Source organism: Tursiops truncatus, chromosome 1 (genome assembly GCF_011762595.2).
Source record: "Tursiops truncatus isolate mTurTru1 chromosome 1, mTurTru1.mat.Y, whole genome shotgun sequence".
In the NCBI taxonomy this organism is placed as follows: Eukaryota; Metazoa; Chordata; class Mammalia; order Artiodactyla; family Delphinidae; genus Tursiops; species Tursiops truncatus.
In genome coordinates, this window is record NC_047034.1 from 163473178 (window position 1) to 163501013 (window position 27836).

At 44.8% G+C, this 27836-nt stretch overlaps 1 protein-coding gene and 1 long non-coding RNA gene across 5 annotated transcripts in view; both read right to left on the reverse strand.

The window, feature by feature from the left end:
• The window catches only part of CEP85 (centrosomal protein 85), a 33266-nt gene extending 23242 nt beyond the window's left edge, over positions 1 to 10024 (reverse strand). For 2 of the 4 annotated variants that reach the window (XM_033840500.2, XM_033840485.2), the window contains exons 1-2: positions 9906 to 10024; positions 3181 to 3254 (exon numbers count right to left, since the gene is read on the reverse strand). In XM_033840500.2, the coding sequence (XP_033696391.1) occupies positions 3181 to 3235 (55 nt within the window). In that variant the 5' untranslated portion in view covers positions 3236 to 3254; positions 9906 to 10024. Of the gene's footprint in view, positions 1 to 3180; positions 3330 to 9905 lie in introns of all 4 variants that reach the window. The other 2 variants (XM_033840491.2, XM_073793742.1) reach the window with 2 other exon arrangements.
• A 3573-nt stretch (positions 10025 to 13597) lies between these two features.
• On the reverse strand, positions 13598 to 15328 carry LOC117312136 (uncharacterized). The gene is made up of 3 exons (XR_004526321.2): positions 15122 to 15328; positions 14515 to 14547; positions 13598 to 13972 (listed from the first exon to the last, which is right to left on the reverse strand). It is a non-coding gene; the product is annotated as an uncharacterized lncRNA (long non-coding RNA).
• Positions 15329 to 27836: the final 12508 nt, after the last annotated feature.

Genomic DNA, 27836 nt, shown 5'->3' on the forward strand with positions numbered 1-27836 from the left:
AGCCTTAATTGCTCTGCGGCATGTGAGATCTTCCTGGACCAAGGCTCGAACCCGTGTCCCCTGCATTGGCAGGCAGATTCTTAACTACGGTGCCACCAGGGAAGCCCAGTTAATTTTAAATGGAAATAGCATAAGAGGTGAGAATGTTCAAAGACAGAAATAAAAACTACCAAGAATCCAGGGGTACTGGGACAGTAATAGTTAATAGCAGCTCCATTCTTTGCAATCTAGAAGCCACAGCACTTTACAAACATGATCTCATCTACCTACTCACTGAAAAGTATTATAACCCCTGTTTTGCAGAGGACAGAGCTGAGATTTGAACCCAGGCTGTTCTGATTCCAATAACCACATTCTTTCCTACAGGATTTCCTACAGGTGCTTTTGGCATTCTGGGCCTGACAATTCTTCAATGTATAGTCTACATATTACAGGATGGTTAAGCATTCCTAGTCCCTCCCCGTCAACTAAATGCCAGCAGCAGCCCTCACTCCATCCCACCATCACTATAAAACCTGAAAACATCCCATATGTTCCCAAATGCTCTGCAAGGTAACAGGCAATCCAGTCCCCTGCTGAAAACCACTGCTTTGACTGCATCAGGGTACCCTTGTGGTTAAGGTAAATCCAGATCAAGATGAGTCTTATAAGTTAATCTGAAGAGTTTGTGGGGCGGGGGCAATGCAAAGAAACTACTAAAGTTTCTGAGCAGGTAAGATGAAACAAGACTGATGAGATTTATTTGACTTTATCAGCTTGCTGTTTGAGGGCTGGTAGATACGAAGTGTTCAATAAATACTTGATTTACTAATATACTAGCAAAGAATTAAATTCAAATTATTTTTTAAAAACCACTGTAATTTTTCTAAACTTTATGTGATGATCCATGTAAACAAACAGGTAATGGTAGCTACTTATCCATTTAAAGCATCAGAGTTTGAGCTGAAATCAGAAAATGTGGTTCTACAGACTCTATGATTTAGCGGGAAGCAAATGATATTTGAATTTAGTGCTTCTCTCGTCTTTTTTTTTTTTTTTTTGTGGTACGCGAGCCTCTCACTGTTGTGGCCTCTCCCATTGCGGAGCACAGGCTCCGGATGCGCAGGCTCAGCGGCCACGGCTCACGGGCCCAGCCACTCCGCGGCATGTGGGATCTTCCCAGACCGAGGCAAGAACCCGCGTCCCCTGTATCGGCAGGCAGACTCTCAACCACTGCACCACCAGGGAAGCCCTTCTCCCATCTTTTGAACCTACTTTCTTCTACAGTTGCTCCTTTTTTTTGCTACCCTTACTTCTGCTTTCTACTGAAGACAACCTCACTTCCCCCAAGAACTCCTTTTATTCTTTGGGTCTCAGTGGACTGCCTGATTTGAAAGAATCTATATACACACAGTAATTGGTAACAATTTCTTTTTTTTATTAAATTTTTTGGCTGTGCCGCGTGACATGTGGGATCACAGTTTCCCCACCAGGGATCGAACCCGCATCCCCAGCAATGGAAACCCAGAGTCTTAACAGGTGGACTGCCACGGAAGTCCCTGTAACAATCTTTAATAGAAAACACAGCCAAAAATCAGAGCATCTGATCAGCATAAGATTAGTCAGTGTTACTATACTAAATTAACATAATTCTAGCGAGAAGCAAAGAAATTTGACCTCCTGGTGAGTCTATATGGCATTATCTCTCTAGTCAGTGTACAATTTGTCAGGTCTTTTGAAATAGTGAAAATCAATGGAGGGTCTCGACTACCATGTTCCTGGCCTCCTACTGGAAATCACTCCCTGTTACTACTACTAATCTTCTTCACCACTACCACTTCTCTGTTCACCCACTCCATACATCAATTCTAAAAGTGATATTTGCTAAAATAATGTTTTGGTGTAGTTATAGAGACTATGATTATTTCAAAATTCAAGTCTGAAAGCTGGTATCACGTCCTATCAGCAGCATCCTTATCAAATATTAAGACCATTATCAATCAAATGAGAGACTACTGGGCTTCCCTGGTGGTGCAGTGGTTGAGAGTCCGCCTGCCGATGCAGAGGACACGGGTTCGTGCCTGGTCCGGGAAGATCCCACATGCCGTGGAGCGGCTCGGCCCCTGAGCCATGGCCGCTGAGCCTGCGCGTCCGGAGCCTGTGCTCCGCAATGGGAGAGTCCACAACAGTCAGAGGCCCGCGTACCGCAAAAAAGAAAAAAAAAAAAAAGTAGGAAATGAGAGACTACTGAAAACAAAGCCATCAGAAAAGCAGTAAGCTTTGTTAGGAATTTCTACATTCCAAGAAGGTGCACTATACACATAAGTGTCATAAGAAATTGCATAATTCAATCCTAAGGCAGTGCGTGGCACATAGCAATGTTCAATAAATATTTGCTGAATGAACCTTGAATTGATTCAACAAATGCTTTTACAAGTGCTTATTATATGCAAGGCAGTATGCCTAGGAGAACATATCTACCAAATGTCTGCTATAAGGCACTGTGGGATTTTTCAAGTTAAAGAAAACATACCATTAGTTCCATCAAATGTACTCTTTCTTCATAAATCCCCCCAAATTCAAAAGTTATTTTTCTAAAATGCTACTTCCTATTTGAATATACCATATCTACTTAATATTGTCTATTGAGTATATGTATATATTTACATGTTTTAATATATATATTAAATACATACACAAACTTTTAACATATCAACTTAGGATATCTACTGAGCTTTCAAAACCCTGTAAATCCATTCTAGAGATAAATTCCTGAGTCTCTAGTGACAACACAAGTGAGACTGTTGGCATCCAAGAAGAATTCCAATCTTTGTGGGCTAACAGATGACTGACCCACCCACAGGACTACAAAGACAACACAGAACACAGTAATTTATGCTGTGTTTTTCTGATTTCAAATGGAACTATCTTCCAAAGTCACTTTGTTCCAATCCTTTATGTGTCCTCCTCTCCCAGTCAATCACGTGGTCTTGTTGGAAGCTACACAGGACCAGAGATAAATAGTTGTTCTCTCAGAGAGACCTATTTTTCTATTCAATGTAGCCCCATGTCATTTTTGTTCTTTAAGCGCCAGCCTTTCAGTGAATGCTTGTTTGTTCAGTATTTCCTTTTAAGGAAATTTCTGTTATAAAATAATAGAGCAAAGGTCATAATTTAACCCAGAAAACTCTGACTACTCACCTGGTGATGTGGCATGAGAGAACCGCTCACTTGGGTATTTCTCCTGCATGGCCATCAACAGTTATTTGAGCCAGCTGTAGAATGAAGGAACCAGTCAGATCTCGCCACTATCTTTTAATTCCCTGTAACTTGTTCTCATTCAGCTGAAACTGTCAAAAACACACAGAATATTCAAGTATTCTTCCACATGTTTTACTCCTGAGGATGTTTTTTTAAGGCAAAGCAACTCCCAATATTCCACTCTACTTCTCCTGAAGCAAGAAGAAAAAACCTAGAACCAAATAGAGATTCCCAATACTGATCCTATTAGGTCTAGAGCCCATCCAATCGTTGCAAAAATTTAAAATAATGTTACTTTTAATTAACAAACATTGCCATGGATCTACTTACCCATGGGAACAGGATGGAAGAGTGAGGTGGGAAAAAAACTAAATAACCAAACCAACAGTGAAGTATTATAACTTCAATTATGATTAACGTAAAATGAATTCCCCGATTCCTTCCAGTATTGAAAGTTAGTCATATGATGTACAAAGATAGATTTTTTGGTCATAAGCAGAACCTCAATACTCAGCTGGGAACATGAGGTTTTCTTCCCATTACCTCATTCCTTAAAACATTTATATTTATTCTAATGGTAGGTTCTGAGAATTCAGCATAAGTCTGATTACTATCTATGTAAACAAAAGTTTTAATTAACTGTAATTAATAATAGCAAATAATAATAATATCTTGTAAATGCACAGTAACTGAGAGGCAGTACAGAGTAAGAGAAGTGGTTCAGAGTATTGACTTTTTTTAAATTATAAATTTATTTATTTATTTATTGGCTGCTTTGGGTCTTCATTGCCGTGCGCGGGCTTTCTCTAGTTGTGGCGAGCAGGGGCTACTCTTTGTTGCAGTGTGTAGTCTTCTCATTGTGGTGGCTTCTCTTTGTTGTGGAGCACAGGCTGTAGGCATGCAGGCTGCAGTAGCTGTGGCATGCGGTCTCAGAAGTTGTGGCTCGCGGGCTGTAGAGCACAGGCTCAGTAGTTGTGGCACAAGGGCTTAGTTCCTCCGCAGCATGTGGGATCTTCCCGGACCAGGGCTTGAGCCCGTGTCCCCTGCGTTGGCAGGAGGATTCTTAACCACTGTGCCACCAGGGAAGTCCCCAGAGTATCGATTCTTGATCAGACAGTTCGGGTTTGAAGCCCGACACGAGCAACGTATTAGCTGTGTAACCTTGGGCAAATTTCTTAATATCTTTGTGCCTCAGTTCCTTCATATAAAAATGAGGATAGGGGCTTCCCTGGTGGCGCACTGGTTGAGAATCTGCCTGCCAATGCAGGGGACACAGGTTTGAGCCCTGGTCTGGGAAGATCCCACATGCCGCGGAGCAACTGGGCCCGTGAGCCACAACTACTGAGCCTGCGCGTCTGGAGCCTGTGCTCTGCAACAAGAGAGGCCGCAGCAAGTGAGAGGCCCGCGCACCGCGATGAAGAGTGGCCCCTGCTCGCCGCGACTAGAGAAAGCCCTTGCACAGAAACGAAGACCCAACACAGTCAAATAAATAAATTAAATTTAAAAAAAAAAAAAAAATGAGGATAAAGCCAGGACCTAATTCATTCTAATTCATTTATAATTAACTTACAATGGTGCCTGACACATATTAAGTGCTTAATTAATGTTTTTGTTATACTTGGCATATTAACAGTTTATGTTAATAAAAAGTGACACAGTACAGTCCTCAGAAGATAAAGTACGAATTTAGAAACTCTGAATTTATAAGAGCCCCAGAAGAGTTTGGGATAAACCCTGTCAACAGAACACAAGTCTGAGAGGTGAAATTTAACTTTGGAGAGGTGGGGGGGGGGGTGGCGGAAAAAAAAAGCTATATGGTACTATTTCTCTGATGTGCTTTACTGACCTCTATAGTCTCCTCTTAGTAACAACAACACAAACCCTCACTAATTCACTGTATCTACAACAGAAATTGTACCATCCCCTGAAATCCCAGGTCTCTACATACTGGGTAAGAGAAACTTTGTTCAGTTAAAAAAAGATTCCAGGGGCTTCCCTGGTGGCACAGTGGTTGAGAGTCCGCCTGCCGATGTAGGGGACACGGGTTCATGCCCCGGTCCGGAAAGATCCCACATGCCGCGGAGGGGCTAGGCCCGTGAGCTATGGCCGCTGAGCCTGCGCATCCGGAGCCTGTGCTCTGCAACAGGAGAGGCCACAACAGTGAGAGGCCCACGTACCCCAAAAAAAAAAAAAAAAAAAAAAAAAGATTCCATTTATGGCTAGTATTATTCAGTGTTTTATTCGTGACACAGAAGGATGCCCTACCTGCTAGTCATACCGAATCATCAATATCAAAATGCTTTTTTTAATCCCTTTCTGTTTTTTCTAAAGGGTTTTTTCCTCCAGATGTGATTAAATTAAGGATCTTTTATTTTATTTTGGTCTGGCTGCACCGTGCAGCATGTGGGATCTTAGTTCCCCCACCAGGGATCGAACCCATGCCCCCTGCATTGGGAGCGCAGAGTCTTAACCACTGGACTACCAGGGAAGTCCCCCTTTCTTTAAAATATAACAAAATGGTAGGCGCGTTGGATTCTGAGACCTTTCCAAGTTCAGAGGGGTTGAAAATGGGATGACAAAAGAACTCTCAGTTAAAGATGGAGTTATCCTATGACTCTAGTTCCACTCCTGGGTATATATTCAGGAGAAATAAAAACATATGTCAACACAAAATCTTGTACATGAATCTTCATAGTAGCATTATTTATAATAGCCAAAAAATAGAAAGAACTCAAATGTCCATTAGCTGATAGATAAGTAAAATGTGGTACATCCACACAATGGAATATTATTAGGCAACAAAAAGGAACGAAGTACTTAGGCAACAAAAAGGAATGAAGCACTGATACCTGCTACTGAAAACATTATAGTAAGTGAAGGAGGACAAACACCAAAGGCTACATGTTGTATAATTCCATTTATATGAAATGTCCAGAATTGGCATATTCATAGTGACAGCAGATTAGTGGTTCTCAGGGACTAAGAGGAGGGCAGGGAGAGGGGGAAATGGGGAGCAATTGCTAATGGTATGGGGTTTCTTACTAGGGTGATCAAAATGTTCTGAGATTAGATAGTGATGATGGCTTGTGAATATACTAAAACCTCTGAATTGGGCATACATAAAATTGAATTTTATGGTATGTGAATTATACCTTAATTAAAAAAAAAAGAACTCCAAGGAGTAAAACAGTACAGAATAAATAATTTTAAACTTCTTCCTCCTTAAGTTCAGAAGTAGATGGCCTACTGGTGGAAATTTTTAGGACCATTTGAAGGAGACAGACTTCTGGAGATAAAAGTGAGAGAAATGAATGTATAAGAAGTAACACAGGGACTTCCCTGGAGGTCCAGTGGTTAACAATCCGCCTTCCAATGCAGGGGATGCAGGTTTGATCCCTGGGTGGGGGAACTAAGATTCCACATGCCGCGGGGCAACTAAGCCCACGTGCCACAACTAGAGAGCCCAAGTCACAACAAAATACCCCACAGGCCACAACGAAGATCCTGCATGCCCCAACTAATACCCGATGCAGCCACATAAATAAATTAATTTAAAATAAATAAATAAATAGCAGTAACACAAATAACCAATTATACAGCCAAGAAAGGTAAGAATAATGGAGGCAGACAGAAGAAAAGCACCCAACATTTGATAGTTTCCATTTTCAAAGCTGTTTAAACTACAGAACTATGCATTCAACGAATTTAACATGTATTAAGTCCAAGCATACATCTTTTTATTGAACTTCACTTTACTGAGCTTCACAGATTGCATTTTTTACAAACTGAAGATGTGCAGCAACCCTGTGTTAAGCAAGTCTATGGGTGCCATTTTTTCCTACAGCATTTGGTCGCTTCGTCTCTGTGTCACGTTTTGGTAATTCTCGCAGTATTCCAAGCTTTTTCAACATTATTACATCTGCCATGGTGATCTGTGCTCTTTGATGTTACTACTGTAACTGCAGATGTGGTGGAAATAGCAAGAGGACTAAAATTAGAAGGACTAAAAATTAGGACTAAAATTAGATGTGACTGAATGCTGCAATCTCATGATACAACTTTTAACAGATGAGGAGTTGCTTCTTATGGATGAGCAAGGGAAGTGGTTTCTTGAGATGGAACTACTTCCAGTGAAGATGCTGTCAAGACTGTCAAAATGACAACAGAGGATTTAGAATATTAAGTAACTCTGTTGATAAAGCAGCAGCAGGGTTTGAGACGACTGACTCCAATTTTGAAAGAAGTTCCACTGTGGGGAAAATAGTATCAAACAGCATTGCATGTTATAGAAAAATCGTCTGTGAAAAGAAAAGTCAATCAGGGCTTCCCTGGTGGCGCAGTGGTTGGCAGTCCGCCTGCTGATGCAGGGGACATGGGTTCATGCCCTGGTCCGGGAGGATCCCACATGCCGCGGAGCGGCTGGGCCCGTGGGCCATGGCCGCTGGGCCTGCGCGTCCGGAGCCTGTGCTCCGCAACGGGGGAGGCCACAGCGGTGAGAGGCCCGCGTGCCGCAAAAAAAAAAAAAAAAAAAAGAAAAGTCAATCAATGCAGCACACTTCACTGCTGTCTTGTTTGAAGACATTGCCACAGCCACCCCAGCCTTCAGAGGCCACCACCCCGTTCAGTCAGCAGCCGTCAGCAGCCGTCAGCATCGAGGCAGAATCCTCCACTAGCAAACTAGCAAAAAGATTACGAATCACTGAAGGCTCAGATGATGGTTAGCAATTTTTAGCAATAAAGTATTTTTTTAATAAAGTATTTTTTAATTAAGGTACGTAGATTTTTAAAAGACATAATGCTATTGTATACTTAACAAACTACAATATAGTGTAAACATAACTTACATATGCACTGGGAAACCAAAAAAATGTGTGTCTCACTTTATTACAGTGGTCTGGAATCCTATCCACAATATCTCTGAGGTATGCCTGTCCTTACTACCCATCAAGCATTGTGCTAAAGGCTCTCAAGTATCATGTGTTATGCTGAATGCTCATATCAAACCTATGAGGTAGTTACTACTATTACCTCATTTTATGGATGAGAAAATAAAGGATTAGAAAGGTGAAGACTGTACAGTTAGGAAGAGGTTTCAAAGCCAGGACTGTGCTCTAATGCTACAGAAGTCTAGTCAGCATTCTGGCTGTGACAAAAAGAAATAAAGGAAGTTACCAAGGCACCACAAGTTGGAGTTTCTATGCCTCAGACATAGCCAGAGCTGCAAGCCCTAAAGCAGTTAGGAGCAGGGGCAGCTCATGTAATTTCTTCACTCTGCCCCTGGTCACCACCCAGGCTCTATTTCCCAAGCTGCTACCCGAGAATTAGATTTTGGCTGTTATTAGTTCTCCCCTTGAAGAATTATAATCTTAATGGTGTGGAACACACTTGGCAGCTGTTGACAGAACCACATCAGGACAGGAGAGGATTTGAAGGGAAACACAGACAGCTGACACAGACACACTAAGAACCTCACACCATCACACTATTTTCATCACCTCGATCATTCATTAAACCAAACCTAAAGAAAGAGAAGCCAAATCCTTGCCAAGATGCTGCCTTTACAAAGAACAGGTCCTGAACACCACCACATAATAAAACAGACAAGGCCTAAGGGCAAGTAATGAAACATGGTTCTCTTAATCGTCCTTGTATCACTACTCCTCCCTTCCTAGCACACAGTACTCAATTCATCAACCAAAATTTACTGAGTGCCTGTTTGCCTGGCTCTGTGCCATATCGTGGAGGTAGACCGGTGTAAAAGACAAACAGGGCTCCGATCCTCCCGGTTTAATGTGATGAAGTAAGTTCTGAACAGCTTCTATTGCATACATAAGCTCTAACACACTTTCTGTTCATCCAGAGAACCAGCTCCTCCCTGTCTATAGCAGGGTGCCTCATGCTCGGTACTAACGACATTGGAAGTCGGGTAAGTCTTTGATGTGCGGTTGTCCTGTACACTGCAGGCTGTATAGCAGCACCCCTGACTTCTACCCAACAGATCCCAGGAGTAATCCCCGAGTTGTGAGAACCGAAAATGTCTCCAGACACTGTCAAATATCCCGTGGGGGGCAAAATCGCGCCGGCTGAGAAACTCCAGCCTAGCGCCTTCACACGGGCTCTCTGTCCCCCGACCTTCCTCCTCCATCCTTCTCCAAATCTCGGCTCAAACTTCACTTCCTCGGGGAGGGCTCCCCGACCCCTCAGACTCCGTCGGCGCGTTGGGTTCCGCGTTCCCATACTTCTCCACCCTGCACTACTGAGTGCTGGCCGAGCAACCATCCGCGGGATGTCCACTCCTCTCCCGGGGCTGCGAGCTCCTGAAGGGCAAGAACTTCCCTCCCGCCGTGCCCTGGCGACCAGCACTGGGCCCGTCCATCGCAAAGGTCCCGCAACTGCTGCGGAGTGAGTGACGGGGAGAGAGCGAGGCGATGAGGACGGGAGGCCACTGAGACCCAAGGAGGCGAGCGGGGGGCATTATTTCAGAAAGCCGGGGCGTCAGAGACCCAAGGCGAACGGCTCAGTCGCTCTGCGCATGCTCTTTGCTCTCCCGCGGCCCTCCCCACCACGGCGGACGGTCGAGAGTGTCTGAGGCTCCGCCAAGGCTCTCTAGGCAGGGGACAGGGTCTGTCAGTCCGACGGGGGCCCCCGAAGGGAGGAGGACTTACGTGAGCTTGAAAGCGGGCAGCGAAATCCCTCACTCAGGGACACCAACCACTGCGACCACGTCGGCTGCGGACGGCGGTTCAGCGCCTCAGCTCGCCTAACGGCCGTTACACACCCGCCAGGCCGCGCGCCTCAGAGCGCGCACCGCCCTGGTCCCGCCCCTTTCTTCCCTCCTACGACCAATCAGAAGTCGGGCCGCGCGGGTGTCCCGCCCCTGCACGCCGCCCTCGGCGCAGAGAACCGACGGATCTCTCTGCGCATGAGCCCGCCGCCGCTCTCTGCCGTTGCCTCTACCCCTTGGTGGGTCTCGCCTCTGGGCGGAGCCCTGTTCACCTCGGCCTGAAGTGGCCTGCTTGGCCTGTGCAGATCGAGAAGCTGGCAGCCAGCGCAACTCATTCCGGGATCCCTCCTAACCTGCCCACCCTCCTCCCATTCCTCACCATCTATAGTACTCCCACTTGAAGCAGGGGGTGACGTTGTGACCAGGAGTTAGGGTGTGGCCAGAGTCACTGTCTTATCAGGGTCAGGGCTTGGTCTGGATTAGAGTCAGTGGTCAATCTGTGATCAGGACACAGGTTGAAGGGTAAGGGATCAATCTTGCCTCCCTGCTCAAACTCGCTCCCTAGGAAAAGGAACTAAGTTTATTTGCATTAATACATACTTGAAAAATCAGACTGAAATTGTTTAAAAGGAGGAACAAAGCCATCAGCCAAAGTACAGTAAAATTCCAGGTATCTGGAAACTCGACTTGGGAGGGAGAGAGGCATTAAAAAGTTGTGTGATACAACATGATAAATATAATTAACGGTGCTGTATTTTATATATGAAAGAGTAAATTCTGAGTTATCACAAGGAAAATATATTCTTTTTTATTTCTTTACTTTTGCATCTGTATGAGATGATGGATGTTCACTAAACTTAATGTGATAATCATTTCATGATGTATAAGTCGTCATTATGCTGTACACTTTAAGCTTATACAGTGCTGTATGCCAATTATAACTCAGCAAAAGAAAAATAAAAGTTGTGTGATTTCTTAACTTTGAAGAACCAGACATAAAGGTGGTGTGGATTGGGAAGCAGGACCAAATTCACTCTAAAGGAAGGGCTCTGGGGTTCTATTGCTTGCCCTCTCTTATAGTGTTTTAAGGTAAGAATATAGATGGCAGAAAATAAGATTTAATTGATAATGAATCTGGGTATGATATGATAGATGAACTTAGGGAGTATTCTCTGAAATTAAGACCAGAAGTCTTTTATTAAAATATAAATGGTAAGGATAGGTGTGTAAATGAGTAAATTTGTGGGCTGGTGGGTGGTGGGAACACCCACTTGATGGCTTCTATTTCTTTGGTGAAAAGCAACTGTAAGGAGGGAGGGAACAGAGGCATGTAGAGGGCTGAGAAGAATGGGGAAGATTTGAAAAGCTGATGTGGAGAATGGAAGAAAAACCAGACTGGAAACAGTGGAACTGCTGAGATTTAAATTTACAATTGGCAAACAGTACATTTGTACAGTTTTCTCCAATGGGTATCTATATTTTAAAAGTAACTCCAGGGCTTCCCTGGTGGCGCAGTGGTGGAGAGTCTGCCTGCCGATACAGGGGACACAGGATCGTGCCCCGGTCCGGGAAGATCCCACATGCCGCGGAGCGGCTAGGCCCGTGAGCCATGGCCGCTGAGCCTGTGCGTCCGGAGCCTGTACTCCCCAACGGGAGACCGCAACGGTGAGAGGCCCACGTACCACAAAAAAAAAAAAAAAAAAAGTAACTCCATTATTATAATACCAATTTTCAAATGTGAATGACTTCTCATTTATATTTTAACGAAAAATTTTGGCACTAATTTCAGAGAACATTCACAATTTTTAGTTATGACATAGTAAATCTTCAGTTACTTTATTATTTTAAAACACTTGCTGCACACTATTTACAGTAGCCAGGTCATGAAAGCAACCTAAATGCCCATCGACAGACGAATGGATAAAGAAGATGTGGTACATATATACAATGGAATATTAGCCATAAAAAGGAACGAAATTGGGTCATTTGTAGAGACATGCATGGATCTAGAGACTGTCATACAGAGTGAAGTAAGTCAGAAAGAGAAAAACAAATATCGTGTATTAACACATATATGTGGAACCTAGAAAAATGGTACAGATGAACCAGTTTGCAGGGCAGAAATAGAGACACAGATGTAGAGAACAAACATATGGACACCAAGGGGGGAAAGTGGCAGCGGGGGGTGGGGGGTGATGAATTGGGAGATTGGGATTGACATATACACACTAATATGTATAAAATGGAAAACTAATAAGAACATGCTGTATAAAAAATAAATAAAATAAAATTCGAAAAAGAAAAAACACTTGCATATTTCAGTAAGATATATGAATGGAACTATCACCTGACATAACTGAAAAAAGACTAGAGTTGGCCAGTTATGTCCCACCCTAATTTAACCAAGAAAAGTGAGAAAATTAACTGCATCTTCGTAATCATGTAATTAGAGCTACTTTCACATGCATTAAGTGTTGTCTGGTGGATTATTTTATAAGCATCTATTGTTACACAGCACAGAGGCTTCTTTAACCTGATCAACTAAATATAATTTAAGTTCAATAGCTTCCTTGTTAACTTCATTTTGTTTCATTCTATTTTCTTTTTGAGATATTTAAGCATAATATAGTAAATGATATTTTTCCCTTATCCTTTAGGATCTATTTTAAATACAGGCAAGGGTTAATGCCTTTGTCAAGAGGGATATTTAAACAGTTTCTACTCCAGACTTATAAAGTGAATATGAATTCCCAATGAAATGTAATTAATTGTACTGATTTAATAAGTGTGTGATTTTTATGTACATGAAAAAATAATATGGATTAATCATTTGACTTAATTTTTTCTGGAGCTATTAAACCATTAAATGACAAGAAGAGATTTTGTAAATTAAATGTTGAGACTGTTGAATTTAATATTTATTTTGTTGCTTGGAACAACATATTTTCCCAAGAAATTAATTTCTAAATGATCATAGATATCAATAAAAGTAGTATTTCAAAAATGAAACAACAAAAAGAGGCACAGGGCCTTCTTGTGATTTTGTGAAAGTGCCACCTCTGTCAACTTCTAAAGCCTGTCCTGCTTCCCAATCCACACCACCTGCTTCCTGAACTCAACTGTCCTCTCTGTAAGGTCCAAGCCTGTGTCTTGTGTAATATTGAATCTCCAGGGCCTAACATAGTAGATTCCAACCTGTTTCTGAATGAATAAATGATAGCATACTGTTGCCTGTATCCACCCTTTATTAGGAAACAGGAGTTAATGAAGTTGGAAATAATTAATGGTCAGAACAATATTATATGGACACATTTAATCCTAATTCTGAAATTAAATAGCTCTTGCCCATTCTGCAGAAGAAAGGAGATTTGGAACCAGTTGGCCAAGGCCCAACAACTTACCCTAAAATGAGAGTCATGGAGTCCCCATGTTGAAGCAGAGATCATCTGGTCAAATTCTTTTGTTTTACAAATGGGGGAACTGAGACCCATAGAGAACAAAGCAACTTCTCACATGCACACATGCACACACACACACACACACACACACACACACACACACACACACACTGTTTCTCATAAAGCCTTGAAGCTTTGTGGTCTGATAACACAGAAAAGGAGTCAGACAAAGTAGGAAAGTTCCCTGCTGTTTATTGGCCATACCCTCTGCCCTGCCCCTTATCATATTGAGCTGCCCAATCCCACCATTGGAAGAGTTCCAGAGATGGGAAGGGAAGGTGGGATGAGGAAGCACTGCCCAAGGCTCAGTGGTCCCACTCCTAACCAGACAGTAGTTGGGTCACACATGGATTCCATCTTCACCCTCAACCTCTCTGGTCCCTAACAAGAGGACAGACTACTTGTCTCTCCCTAAATCTTCCTCCACCCTACCTTTGCCTCAGGCAACTAAACTAAAGGCTAAGGACTAGAGTTGGGGCAGGTATCTGGGCAGGATTTTATCCTAGCATCCAGCCTATTGCCATCAGAAGAAAGATGGTCATCCAGGATCCTGCAGGAAAGAAAGAAATTATAAAGCAGAATTAGGTGGCTTTGAGAGCCTGGGAAACTTTTTAGGCTTAGATACTCCACTTCGGGGATTGTTTTGTAAGTCATTCATGCATTTTTTCAACAAAACCTTCCAGGGACTTCACCATGTGCCAGTTCCTCTGTTAGACTGGGCGGGGGGGGAGGTGGTTGGAGACACAGAGATGAACTCTCTATCTCGGTGTGGACCCCACTCAACCTCTCTCACTTGTTGTTATCTTCATGGCCCTCTATCTTGAAATTTCAACCCCTACCCTAAACCATTTCTGGAAAGCCTCAGGTTCTGATGAGGGATAAAAGTCTAACTATGACTACCAACAACCTCACAATGACAACTCTACCATGTACAGCTGAGGAAGCTGAGACTTAGGGTAACTGACCTCTCCCAAGTCACATACTGTTAAGCAGGGACGAGATCCAAGACCAGCACCCTCCAGAAGCCAGTGTGCACCCCCAGACCCTAGCGCAGTCATCAGAACTTTATCACAGCAATCGCTGTGTACCAACCTGCCAAACTCCTGCTACTGGAGGCACTGGGCTCTGAAACCACAAAGGAAGAAAGATTAAGCTTAAGGAGGCATCCTGATAGTACCAGGTCAGCACACTCCCATCATTGAAAGATTGGGCAAAAAGAACCCTTTGTTGAAGCAGGGACTCAGAAAGGTGTGATGATGAACCTTCTGCCTCTAAAGAATGGAATTACTAAGAAGATAGGCTTTCCCGCAAGGGTCAGAGCTTTGGAAGGTTGTCAGGGAATAGAGAGAAAGGAGAGATGGTTTCAGACCAGCAAGGAGGATTTACAAAGAGCATACTGGCACAAGGGACAAACAGACTGGTAGAAGATTGGTCTGGTGTGGCAGGAAAGATGAGAATGGGAGGAGAGAAGCTTAATGAGTGAGAATGGAACCGGGACCGGGTGAGGGGAGGAGACCTCTCCAGAGCAAAGGAGGAGCCGAGGAGGATATGGGCTTGGGGAGGACATGGACTAGAATTGAGGGAGGAGTCTGAGGACACACAGGTAGAAGGAGGCTCAGTGAAGGGTCGGGGTCTCAGAGCAGGTCAGTGGGAAAAACTGGAAGAGGAGTCAAGGAGGCCCCCCATATGATCCAGTTACCACTTGATCTAATGGGCCCGAACACCATCCAGCCAGCGCCGCTCTCCAGACCCTCCCGAGCTGAGATCTCCCAGGCTCGATTCCTCCCAGGCGGACTCTTCTGACTACAGGTCTGCAGGGACACAACAGAAGGGTAGCGAGGTCTCTTCCCGCCCCAGCCTGGGCGGGCCTTTGTCCGAGATCCCCAGGTAGCCCCAGTGAGGTCTCCAAAATCTTGCCCTTTATGTCAATCCACAGGCCCCTCGCCCTCGGCCCCGCCTTCAGCCCCGCCTCCGGAGGGATAGGCCAATCCCCAGCACCGCCGCCCTCCAGGCCCCTCCTTAGTCAGGCCCTTATTGGTCCCCCTCTCCTTAGTCCCTGCAGGCCCCTCCTTAGTCCCCACCCGACTGCATTGCTTGGAGTCCGGCTCCTCAGCTAGCCACCCGGAGCTGCGGCCGGCGGAGGCTGCAGCGACTGCCCGGAGCCTCTAGGGCTGCCTGTCTGCTCACCGGCGGACACGGGCGTCCCGCCCGCTTGTCACACAGGGTCACTTGGCTCTGCAGGTAGAGCGTATCGCTTAGTCGAGAAGCGGAACAGGTTGAAGGCCAGCGTCAGCTCCAGGGAGGCCCCGTTGGCCCGCAGGCCCCACGAGCAGCCTGTTGCTGACTGGGCAGCTGTGGGGAGAGGCAGCGTCACCCACTGCTAGGAGCCCCGGCAAACACTGATTTCCCATTTTTTGCTTGTCCTGTGGGTGTAGATGCTGGGTCTCATAATGAAAATTTGCATGCATTATTTCATTTCATCCTCACATCAGTGCTAGCAGGAAGACAGTTTTGCCCCCGTCCTCTTTCTTCCTTTCTTCCTCCCTCCCTCCCTCTCTCTCCCTTCCTTCCTTCCTTCCTTTCTCTCCCTTCCTTCCCTCTTTCCCTCTTTCCTTCCCTCTCTCTCCCTCCCTCTCTTTTTTCTTTCTTTCTCTTTCCTTCCTTCCTTTTCTTTTCCCTAACACATTTTCTCTCCCTCTGTCTTTTCCTTTCTTCTCCTTCCCCTCTTCTATTATTATTTTGATGGTGTGGTGGTAGTAAATCATGACAAGATGACCTTTAATTTTCTTGTTTGTTTGTTTTTCTAAGACTCTCCCCTTCGATAAAGTTTGCTTCTTGACTGGGCATAGCTTATCAGTGATCACTTATTAGCAGTAACTTCTCCACATTAAAAAAGGAAACTTTAGTTACTGGTGGCAAACTCTGGTAGACATAGAAAATTCTGAGCTAAGAGATTCGGAGGTAGGCTTGAACTGTTCACGTTATTGTCATGGTGACTTTTTTTGAGGTAACAATAACCTAGATGTAACCCTTTCACTATAACTGGTAGTATTTGGATAGACCTGTGGTGTAGAGTCCATGGGCAGAAAGAAAGTCTTATTATACATAGGCCCTGTTCTAGGTGCTTGGGAGAATTAGAAAACTGAGTGAACAAAACAGACCAAACCTCCTATTCTCTTGTGGGTGAGGGGAGACAGACAATAAATAACTTAATAAAAAAAATAAATGATCTCATGTAATGTAGTATGAAAGGAGGTGATAAGTAGATAGAAGAAAGAAATAGGGATCTAGACTGGATGAGTGCAGGGTAGTTGCAATTTTACATAGCATGGACAGGGTAGGTTTCATTGAAATGGTACCATTTTAGCAAAGACTAAGGAGATGAGAATTTGCCATATGGGTATCAGGGAGTTGAGGGTTCCAGGAAGAGAAAACATCCAATGCAAAAGCCTAAGGGACAGCAAATTATCTTCCCACTGAGTTACCAGCCACACAGACGCTACCTCCTGTGGGCATTAGGGAGTCACCTCTGAACTCTGTCTCTTGTGCTTCCTGAAGCCCATTTAGTCTTTTTTACCCTGTGATCTTTATTCCAGGAATCAAACTCACCATCAATAAGTCCATTCTAGTTTCCCCCCTTGATGGTCTTTTTATTTTTTAAAGATGAGGAAACTGAGGCTCAGAGAAGTTAAGTAGGTTGTCCAAGTTTCTTCAGGTAGCAACCTGGCTGCAGTGCCCTCCCATACCCTTAATCACTAGGTTCTCTTTCCTCCTGACAAAGGAAGAATTGCACGCTAGGACTGTTTTTGAGGTATTTCAGAACCAGGACTCTGGAGCATGAGTAGACCAGCATTATGTCCTTGGTCTAGTCATTAAACTCTGTACCCTCTCTAATCCCCTCATCCTTAAAGTGGGGGAAATAATACTTCACAGTGTTGTTTTCAGGTATAAATGAGGTAATGAATGATTCACTGTGTTCTGCGAAGACTTGTTAATATTAATGAAATACAACCAGAAGACAGGAGACACAGCTCCTTCCCTAGACCATGAGCTGTTGAGGGTAAGGACTTGGCCCAGAATTTAGCAAGATCTCCTACTTCGAGTTGTGAAGTTTCTCTATCTATAAAATGGGAACAAAAATATACCTATCTCGTAGAGTGTGTTGTGAGGCTTAAGTGGGTTAATATATGTGAAGTGATTTGAACAGGGTCAGGCATGGAGTAAATGTCAAATATATTATGTAGTGTATAGCACCCTGAAATGTTAGTTTTGTTTTTGTTTTTTTACTTTTATCACTGTAGGTCCTCAGTAATTGTTTGAGGAAAGAATACAAGGAATGAGTATCATTAATTGGCTGTAATGTTGGACAGACCTTTATCTCCCAACGCCTTAATTTACTCATCTGAAAAATGGGAATGGTAATAATACTTGAATATTTTTCAACAAACATTCACCCAGCACTTACTTTCTCCCACTGTCTATGTACCAGTGATACAGAGAAGAGTGACAGGATCTGTGCTCATAGGTACAAAACCATCCAGCACAAGCTACAGTCCAAGAGCTAGTGTGGCACTGAAAAGAGGTTACCAGAGTCCAACAGGTACTTACCTCTCCTTCACAAAGTAGTAGGTGGCCTTAACAGCACCTGTCCTGGAGAAGCTGGTGCTGGTAAAGACCTCATTGGCCACCAGGGCAAATCTGTCTGGGCCACTACTTGTGGCTCTGAGGACCACGTAGAGAGGCTTGCCAAGGGAAACTGGTCTGTTCTCAAGTGGAGATGAGAGCTGAGGGTCTGTGAAGATGCCCAGGATGACAATGGTGTTCCCAGTGCCCATAATACGGATAGTGATATATCTGGAGAGGGATGGGAATGAGACCCTCACCACAAAACCCTAGAGGTAGGGGCATCACTCGCATTCTGCCTTGCACCCTAGGTCACTGAGCACTGGTAGCCATAGAGAACTAGGGGAGGGAAGGAGCAAAACTTCCAACTTTCCTCCTGGACCTCCTAAAAAGTGAGGGGCCACATCACAGATCCCCAGACCCCAGGACCCTTGAAGCCATCTGAGCCATCCTACCTCAAGGTAATTTACATAAACAACCCATAATGCATTACTTCACAGAACATCTTTTTCTTCCAGTAATACTCCGAGTCTCAATCTAAGAGGTACCTATGATGGGTGGGCATGGCGGGGCAACATCCTGAGGGTGTTGACTCCTTTTGCCTGGATTATAGGTAGCAGTGGGAACTCGAGAGCCTCCACAGGGTCCAGCCCAAGAGGCAGCTGACAGAAAAGAACTCACAGGAAAAAGACCACCGGGTAGGTGTGGGTCTGGCTGACATTTACCACCAGAGGGTACGTGCAGCTGAAGTTGAGCATTGTGGAACCAGCATTGGTATAGTCAGGGTGAACCTGCAGAAGCTGCGCCTCCAGAGAATAAAGGGCATGGCTGTTGTTGGTCTAGAAGACACAGGGAGGCAGCCATTACTCTCAGATCTCCAGGGGAATCACTTTCTTCCATCATCATTTGCTTCAAGTTGTTGATTTAAATAAGAGTAATGACTAAAGTTTACTGAGCGTGGGTTGTATTCCAGGCACTGTGGCCTGACCATTACTCTCTGAGGAGGGTTCTGTTATTAGTCCCATTTTACAGAAGAGTAAACTGAAGTTTGTTTTTTTTTTTTTGGCCGTGCCATGCGGCTTGCGGGATCTTAGTTCCCCGACCAGGGATTGAACCCGGGCCCTCAGCAGTGAAAGCGCAGAGTCCTAACCACTGGACCGCCATGGTATTCCCTGAACAGTAAACTGAGGCTTAGAAAGTTAAAATATTTGCCCAAAGCAACTAACAAAGCCAGAATTCAACATCTCTCTGATCCCAGAGCCCATGTTCTTAAACTCCATGCCAGTGGTTCTCAAATTTCAATGTGCATTTTAGAATCTCTTGGAAAAAAATAAAAGAATCACTGTGGGGCTTGTTAAAATTGCCAAGTCCTGGTCCTTATCCCAAGATTCAGATATCTTTTTGGTATTTCATTGTTTCCATAGGATTTTAAAAAAGGAATCAAAATGATTTGTTTTATTGCTATAAATCAAGCAGTTTATTAAAAAAAGAACACTGATAGAGAATTCTAGGGGCAGAGCCAAAGACTTAGCTATTACATGTTGAAACTACCGATTCTGTTCTATGACTTAGGCAAGAGAAACCATGACTCTGTGGGTGGCAGAACAAGACACTGGAGGAACTAAATCACCCACCCCACCCTGCCGTTAGAATGAACTCTAGTTTTCAAAGTGAGCCTGGGGAGCTCCAGAGCCTCTTTGAAGGGGCATTAAAGCCCACCTATGTGCTAGGGGGAAGCTGACCCAGCAGGGCACTCTTCCTCCCACTCCATTCAATCAGACCTGCCCTGCTTTTATATATTTATTTTTATATTTGGCTTTTATGTAAGATCCCTTCCAAGGAAAGGAAGTGACAGCACAGTGAGCAGTTAGGAGCACAAACCTGCTCTGTTAATAACTAGCTGTGTGACTTGGGAAAATCCCTCAACTTCTCTGAGCCTTAGATTGCTCATCTGTAAAATGGGAACCTCACAGGATTATTGTGAAGATTTAGTGAGATAGTGCACGTAAAAAAGAATTTGACCCACAGCACATGGTACACGGTAAGAAATTTATAAATATTGGTTGTGGTTGCGGTAGTTATTATTTTAAAGGATTATTTTATTAGTAGTTATTATTTTAAAGGATTATTTTAAAGGATTCTGTGGCTGACAAGTTTGGAAACCGATTTCCCAGTCCATCAATCATGGCACCATTTATAAAGGCATTCCCAATCTGATGGGGGACAACGTGGTCTCTTCCCCAAAAAGACTGGTCTGACTGCCAAGACTGGACTCCATTCCAGATAATTATTCTTCGGTTAAATGGAAATAAAGTCACAAATGGTGCCCAATCATTCATTTCCCAGTCCCACCCCCAAAACACACATACAGCCCAACTTCCTATCAAAGGGCCCCTCCCAGATTGCTCACAGAAAGGCGGAGTCCACAGGTACCCTCCTTCTTCTCCATTGTGAAGACCTGGACACTAAGACCCTCCTCTGTCTTACTGACACTGGAGCATCCTGAAAAGGCACCTTCTTCCAGGATCCAGTGGCGAGTCTTCAGGAAGCAGCTGCTCAGGACCACCTCAATTTCCTGCAGCTGGCAGTGCAGGGCCACCAACACCCTGGATAGTTCTGCAGGAGGACAAGAGCCAGGGCAGAGGCCTCCTGAGGCTCCTGGGATGACGCCATGGGCAAGGGTACGCATTCTAATCTGGGTGGAGGAAACACTGTGGGGATATTAGCCCAACCCATAACAACTCGCTTAAACGAAGACTCTCCCCAGCGGGAGGTGAGACCCCTCTGCCATGATTGCACTGGGGGACCCTGATTCCTGGACTTAGCTGATCCACTCAGAACCACTTTCCCAGGAACTGAGCCTGAAAGGAGGCGGTATAAAGCTTGAGAGTTGTGAGGCAGCCCTTTTCTGCCACGTGGGCTGAGAGGCAGGACAAGCCAGTGTGTGGAGAAGGGAACAAAGCAGGTACAGGTGCAGAAGGGGAGAAGCAAGATTGAGAGAAGAGAGAGGCAACGCCCTGGGTTCCACCACATGCATGGTTCCAAGTCCCTGGAGACCCTGGTTGGAGGCTACCCTTGGGCTCCATGAGATGCCCTTGTAATAAGTTCTCCTGTTTCCCCTTCTCCAGCCCCGTTGGTTTCTGTTACTTGCCTGGCAGATTATTTTTGGAGATATTAATTTGTTTTGTTCTTTGATTTCCTTCTCATTCCAGCAGGTAACCTGGGCCTTAGGGGTTTTTGAGGGACCTAAACTGTCTGAAATCAATGGCTCTTTCTGTCTTATAAAAGCCTGAACTCCCAAAGAGACATTACTGAGGGAGGAGAGGGAGGGAGTGCCTTTGAGAGCCATGAGGGAGAGTCTTCAAGTCCTTTTTAGGATTTCTTAGTTTCATGAGGCAACAAATTTTGTTTTATTTTGTTTAATGCTTTCAATTTTTATAATTAATTAATTTTCCTCAGGCCAGTTAGTGTTGATTTTCTGCCCCTGGCACCACATGGTGCCCTGATACATGTCAGGCACCAGTGGTTTCGGGTGATGAAGGAGAAGCTAATATCAATATTTAACCCTTCCCTCTTTCTATGTCTGCTCTTTCCACACTTGCTGTTGAATTTGGGATGAAATGCTTATAGTTAGTCATTAAAAAGTAAAATGTTATGGAAATACTAAATATTTCTGGACTTGTTTTATTACTTTGAATTTAAAGATTTTGTTTTCCTTTCCGTTTTTTTAAAAGCTCACTGATTCTATCTTGGAAGGCATGTTTGGTCAGAGGGATGGGCTGCAATATAAGAGCAGGTGCTTTGGGAGTTCCCTGGTGGCCTAGTGGTTAGGATTCCAGGCTTTCACTGCTGTGGCCCGGGTTCAATCCCTGGTGGGGGAAGTTTCCCCCCCCCAAAAAAAAGAGCAGATGTTTTGTACCAACCTGAGTTGGTGGAAGGGGAGCAGTATAAGTCAGTCACATAACTTTCTGCTATTGCAATCAATAGTATATTGTGATATGGAATGCCAAATAATAATATCAGTAATAGCTAACACTCAAAAACTGATGCCCGGAAGTTAATGTGATCATATTATCTCCAGCAGAAGAAAATGAGTCATGATTCAAACCCAGACAGTCTATCTTGCAGAGTCCATGTTCTTACTCACAGGGAAGAAAGTTAACACGAAAAGAAAAGGTGTCTCATTCTCAGTGTGTGAAAACACAATGATATACTTCCTATATTCTGTGGAGGGACACATGTTGCATTGTACAAGTGGGTACATAACCCTGGTCTCCCCAGGAGAGTTTGTTGAGATGGGGACAAACCTCTAATGAGCCAGAGTTTGACTAAAGCCCCCCTGGGTCAGACTTGTCATCCTGGTCACTTCTACCTTGCCCAGCCTGCTCAACTTCATCTGAACTCCCTCGTTGGCAACAGGGTATATTCCAAGGTACTGCTTAAATGTTCCTAAGAATGAGGTTTCTGGGGACACTCTTGGAAAATGCATGCCATAATCTGTTTTAAAAATCTGACTTTGAAAGGAGTCACAGTGAACAGTGGAATACTAAATATTAAAGGCTCTGAAAAGTCCTGCAGTCAAAAAACAGTTTTGTTTAATCCAGTATTTCCAAAATATACTTGACAATACAACCCTTTTGTTTTAGTGTAATGTCTACTGAAATCCCATAGCATTGGTGTCCCACAAAATACATTTTGGAAAATACTGGCCCATAAGTTAAGCACCGCCTAGTTTTAAATGTAATAGGAGCTTCATCCTAAGGCTGGATTATCCAACAGACCAAAGCAGGAATGCCAAGGAAATATTTTCTGAAGAAATTTGATATTTTAAAAAGCAGGGTAGGACTTCCCTAGTGGTGCAGTGGTTAAGAATCCGCCTGCCAATGCAGGGGAGACAGGTTCGATCCCTGGTCCAGGAAGATCCCACATGCCACAGAGGAACTAAGCCCATGCGCCGCAACTACTGAGCCTGTGCTCTAGAGCCCACCAGCCACAAGTAGTGAAGCCTGTGCTCCGCAACAAGAGAAGCTACTGCATTGAGAAGCCTGCACGCAGCAACGAAGAGTAGCCCCCGCTTGTTGCAACTAGAGAAAACCCATGCAGCAACAAAGACCCAACACAGCCAAAAGAAGAAAAAAAAAACAAACAGGCTAGTCATTTTAGGAAAATCAGAATTTTGCTAACTTGAAATTTTTGGGGGGTTAGATTTATTTCAACTGTAGGAGGCATATGTGTGGGGGACACCATCATCTTTTTTGATTCCCAGGACCCAGCTTCTGCCCTGCCAGAGGGTGAGCCTGGGAGTTAGTTGTACTGCTACTAACACAGGGAGACCCTGTGAACCCAGCCACACTGGTCTTGCCTCAACAAGATTTTTGCCTCCGTTTCCCTATCTAGCCCTCCAGGCCTGTGTTGGGGCTACAGCCTTTTTCTTTGGTGGATCATCATCTACTCCCCCCAGGAAGGCTTAATCTCTAGTCAGTAATTAGAATCCTGGGGGCTGGGGGTTGATGAATTGTCCGTTCTACCTCTGCTATATACTGAATATTTGCACACACCCCCACCCCAAATCCATATGTTAAATCCTAATGTCCAATGTGACAGTATTAGGAGGTGGGGCCTTTGGGAGGTGATTAGGTCATGAGGGTGGAGCCCTTAAGAATGGGATTAGTGCCCTTATAAAAGAGACCCCAGAGAGCTCCCTTGGCCCTTCCATCATGTGAGGACACAGCAAGAGGACAGCTCTCTATGAACCAGGACGTGGGCCCTCACCTAATAGCAAACCTACCGGTGCCTTGATCTTGAACTTCCAGCCTCCAGAAATGTGAGAAATGTTTCTGCTGTTCATAAGCCACCCAGTGCATGGTATTTTGTTATAGCAGCCTGAATTGACTAAGACAAATTCATATGCTCAGCTACCTTTCCTCTCACTAGAAATCACCTCTGCCCAGATGGACTCTTTAGATGTCAATATCTGACCAAACCTCACTGGCCCTCCCACACCCTTTGGACATGTGTTCATCTGGGCCTTCAGATGTGAAGAGAGTTGTGAAGAGTTCTTCGCTGTACTGACATGAGTTCCTCAGACTTACCTGATGGGCATAGTAGCTGTTATTGCACATACAAACTCTCCTGTCCGCCGGGTATTCATCTGAAGTACAGACTCCTGCTCCAGGACTACTGTTCTTGGTGTGTTTAGGGGAGGCTTGACTGGCTCCAGTGCTGGCAGCAGATTTTGTCATCCCCGAGGAGCTGGGAATAAGGGTTGTTGAATGAGCAGCTGTTGTCTCAGGTGACTGGGCCATTGCAGTGCCAGCACTGGGGGCTGATTCCACTGGATGGGAAGGTGCTTGTGTGATGGTGTTGTGATGTCTTCTGGACAGCATGCTCATCGTGGGGGCTGTTATTGGGGTTGGGGGTGCAGCGGTAGTTACCCCTGCCTGAGTGCCAGGCATGTCTGTCCCCAGGTGGTCATGGTTAGCAAAGCGGTATAACTGCACTGCTTGTCACAGGTAAAGATTCTTTCACATCAGGGATTTCGTCCAATGTTGCGGGGGATAGCGTTGTAGCTGACTTCTCAGAGACAGTGGTTCTCATGGACCCCGATGATGTGACGTCATTGCCTGGTGTGTTTAAGGCCGTTGGAGCTGTGATCGTGGCTGACCTTTGGAGAGTCAGCGACCACTGATGACTCCAATCCATTGGCTCCGGAGCTTGATGCGAATGGGGTTGCAGCTGGAGCACACCGGTTCTGTTTTGAGGGGTTTGCTGAGGTGGCCATGCTGGATGAGGCTGTGCTTCTGGTTGTCCCTCCCTGGTCCTTCAATGTAGAAGTCACCATGGAATTTGGCAGCGTTGTGCCCTCAGAGGTTGTGGTGATAACTGTACTTAATCTCTCCTCTTGAGTCTCATGTGCTGGGGTTGTCTGCTCAGTGGACCCAGCAGAGCTGCTGGCTGGTAGTGAAACTGGAGGAGCAGTTGATGTGATATGCTGCTGGGACTCAGACGGTTCTGTTCTGCCAGTTGTTGGTGAGGTGTTAGGTGGAACTGCAGGGCCATTGTCTCTCCCATTGTTGGATGGAGATGAAATTGTGGAGGAACACTCTATAGTTCCCACAGTTCCATAGTCTTTAGTGGAAGATGTTGTAGCTGACCCCAGGTTGTCATAATGCCTGTAAAACAAACAAAAAGAAACCTATATACCCATTCCCTCCACCAATCCAGAGTTCTTCTCAGATGTTCTCACTTTATCAAATATCCTTATTGGAAGATTAAAAAAAATGATATCAACACCAACTACATGGGACTTCCCTGGTGACGCAGAGGTTAAGAAACCACCTGCCAATGCAGGGGATACGGGTTTGAGCCCTGGTCTGGGAAGATCCCACATGATGTGGAGCAACTAAGCCTGTGAGCCACAACTACTGAGCCTGCGCTCTAGAGCCTGCGAGCCACAACTACTGAACCCACGTGCCACAACTGCTGAAGCCTGCGCGTCTAGAGCCCGTGCTCCACAAGAGAAGCCATTGCAATGAGAAGCCCGTGCACCGCAATGAAGAGTAGCCCCCATTCACTGCAATTAGAGACAGCCTGCGTACAGCAACAAAGACCCAACGCAGCCAAAAACAAAAACAAAAAACAAAACACCAACTACATTATTACTGGCGCGCATTCATTTATGTGCCAGCTCTGTGCTAATAGATCTCAGCTGATGCATGCCAGGGAGAGCGAATTTAACTAAATCAGGCAACTATGTCTCATTCCACTCAAGAATTATTACAGAGACAGAGTCAGAAAAAGATGGAAATCTATTATCACACTTGATCTTTGATTTCTCGATGGCTTTTTGATGTGTTTCCTACTGCATTGAACATGATTCTAATATTTAAAGATACACAATTTTTTTTTTTACAACGTGACCCCTCATCAAAAGCCAAGTGCTTCATTTAGTGCAATAGCAGTCAAAGATAATTTTGACAACCTTTGGTTTTTCACCTTGTCTGAGTAAGGTGCTGTTCCAATGTGCAAGTGTTGGTGCACTGAATCCTCACATCCACCCTGAAGTAAGGAAAATTATTTCTATTTATCAGATGAAGAAACTGAGGCTCAGACAGGTGAAGGCATCTGTTCAAGGTCACACAGCCAGGAAGTGGTGGCACTGGATTTGAAATCAGATCCATCAGATCCCAGAGCCCAATGTCTTCCCTACCATGCTGCACTGCCTCACAAAGACATTGCTTCATTCTCATGTCCAAGCCAGCCACTCTCTCTAGAGAAAAAGGCCCAAATCAGCTACACTGAGCTGGATCCCTTGAAAACCTTCCTCTTCCCCCTGGGCAATGGGCAGAAATAGGCGCATCACCTGATGCCCTGTCATTGCAACCTTGGTCTTTGTCAAAGGACTAGTTTAGAAAACTGGAGGTGATGGGCTTGTCCTTCCTACAACCTAGCTCCAAAGAGGCACTGATCCTTCTCCCTGACCCCGCCCCCATCTGGCATCTGCTCCTTCCGCCTCCCACTTTCTTCTAGCCCTGAATAGAGCTAAGGGGTCACAATAGAGCAGGAGTGCTGGCCAGGATGCACGGAAAGAGTGGGGGATCTAGGCTCTAGACCTGGCTCTGTTACTGACTTGCTGTGTAGTCTTGGGGAAGACCCCCCCACTCTCAGTGCTTCTACATCCCCCTCAGCACAGTGAGGGACTTGGGCTTAATATCGCAAGAGTCCTCTAAACTCTAGTGATCCGTGGGTCTGTTTGCAACAAAATTCCAGGCTGAAATGAACAGATGTCTTGCTACGGGAGTCTCGAGTTTTTATGTGTGGGAAGAGATGTTTCCACTGGATCTGATTTTATGTTTTTTCCATGTGGTTAACCAGTTGTCCCTGCCCCCTTATGGAAAAATCCATCCTTTTCCCACTGATCAATTTGTGATGCTACCTGTTATTACGCATCCAGACTGATTTCCCTGCTCTTTTATTCCATTGGTTTGCTTGTCTATTGTTGCAACACCACCACATGATCTTACTTTAATGTAAGTCTTAGTATCTGGTAGAGTGAGTCTCCCATCTTGCTCTTCAAAGTTATCTTGGCAGTTGCTGGCCTTTTGTTCTCCCTTATGTGTATTAGAATCCGCGTATCAACTTCTACAAAAAACCCTGTTAGGATTTTGATTGGAAGTGTGTCACAATTAAAGATTTGGTAAGAACTGACATTTATGTGATATTGAAGTTTCCTGCCGACAGCAGCTCCTTTGAGAAGCAATGGAATGTGGCCTGAACTCTAAAGTCAGACCTGGGACAGACTCCCAGCTCTGATGAGGGGACAAATCACTTTATGTCTCTGAGTCTCGGTTTCCTTAACTGTAAGACAGCAGTGAAAACAATACCTACCTCACTGGTGGTCATGAGGATTAAATGAGATAATGCATGTAAAGCACTTAGCACAGTACTTAGCATACAGTAGGTGCTCAATAAGTAGAAACTGCTATTGATAATAATTATCCCCTTCTGTGCCTCTCACCAAAACTGCTATCTGCTTCCTGGGTGTTTTGCCAAGGATACTCCTGGCCTTGGAAAAAGTCATGACTCATGGGATTGCTAAGACATGCAATTTCCTGCCACCTCCCAACATGTTCCCCTATATTGTCCTAGGAGCTCAGGATCCAGGGCTGCACTCCTCCATCGGACTCAGTGAGGCATTGGGGGTGGCGGCTGACCTTTGATGGAGTAGGGCAGGGGAGGGCAGCAGGGGTCCAAGCCCCTGGGCCCTCAGTTCTGGGCCAGATTGAGAGGGA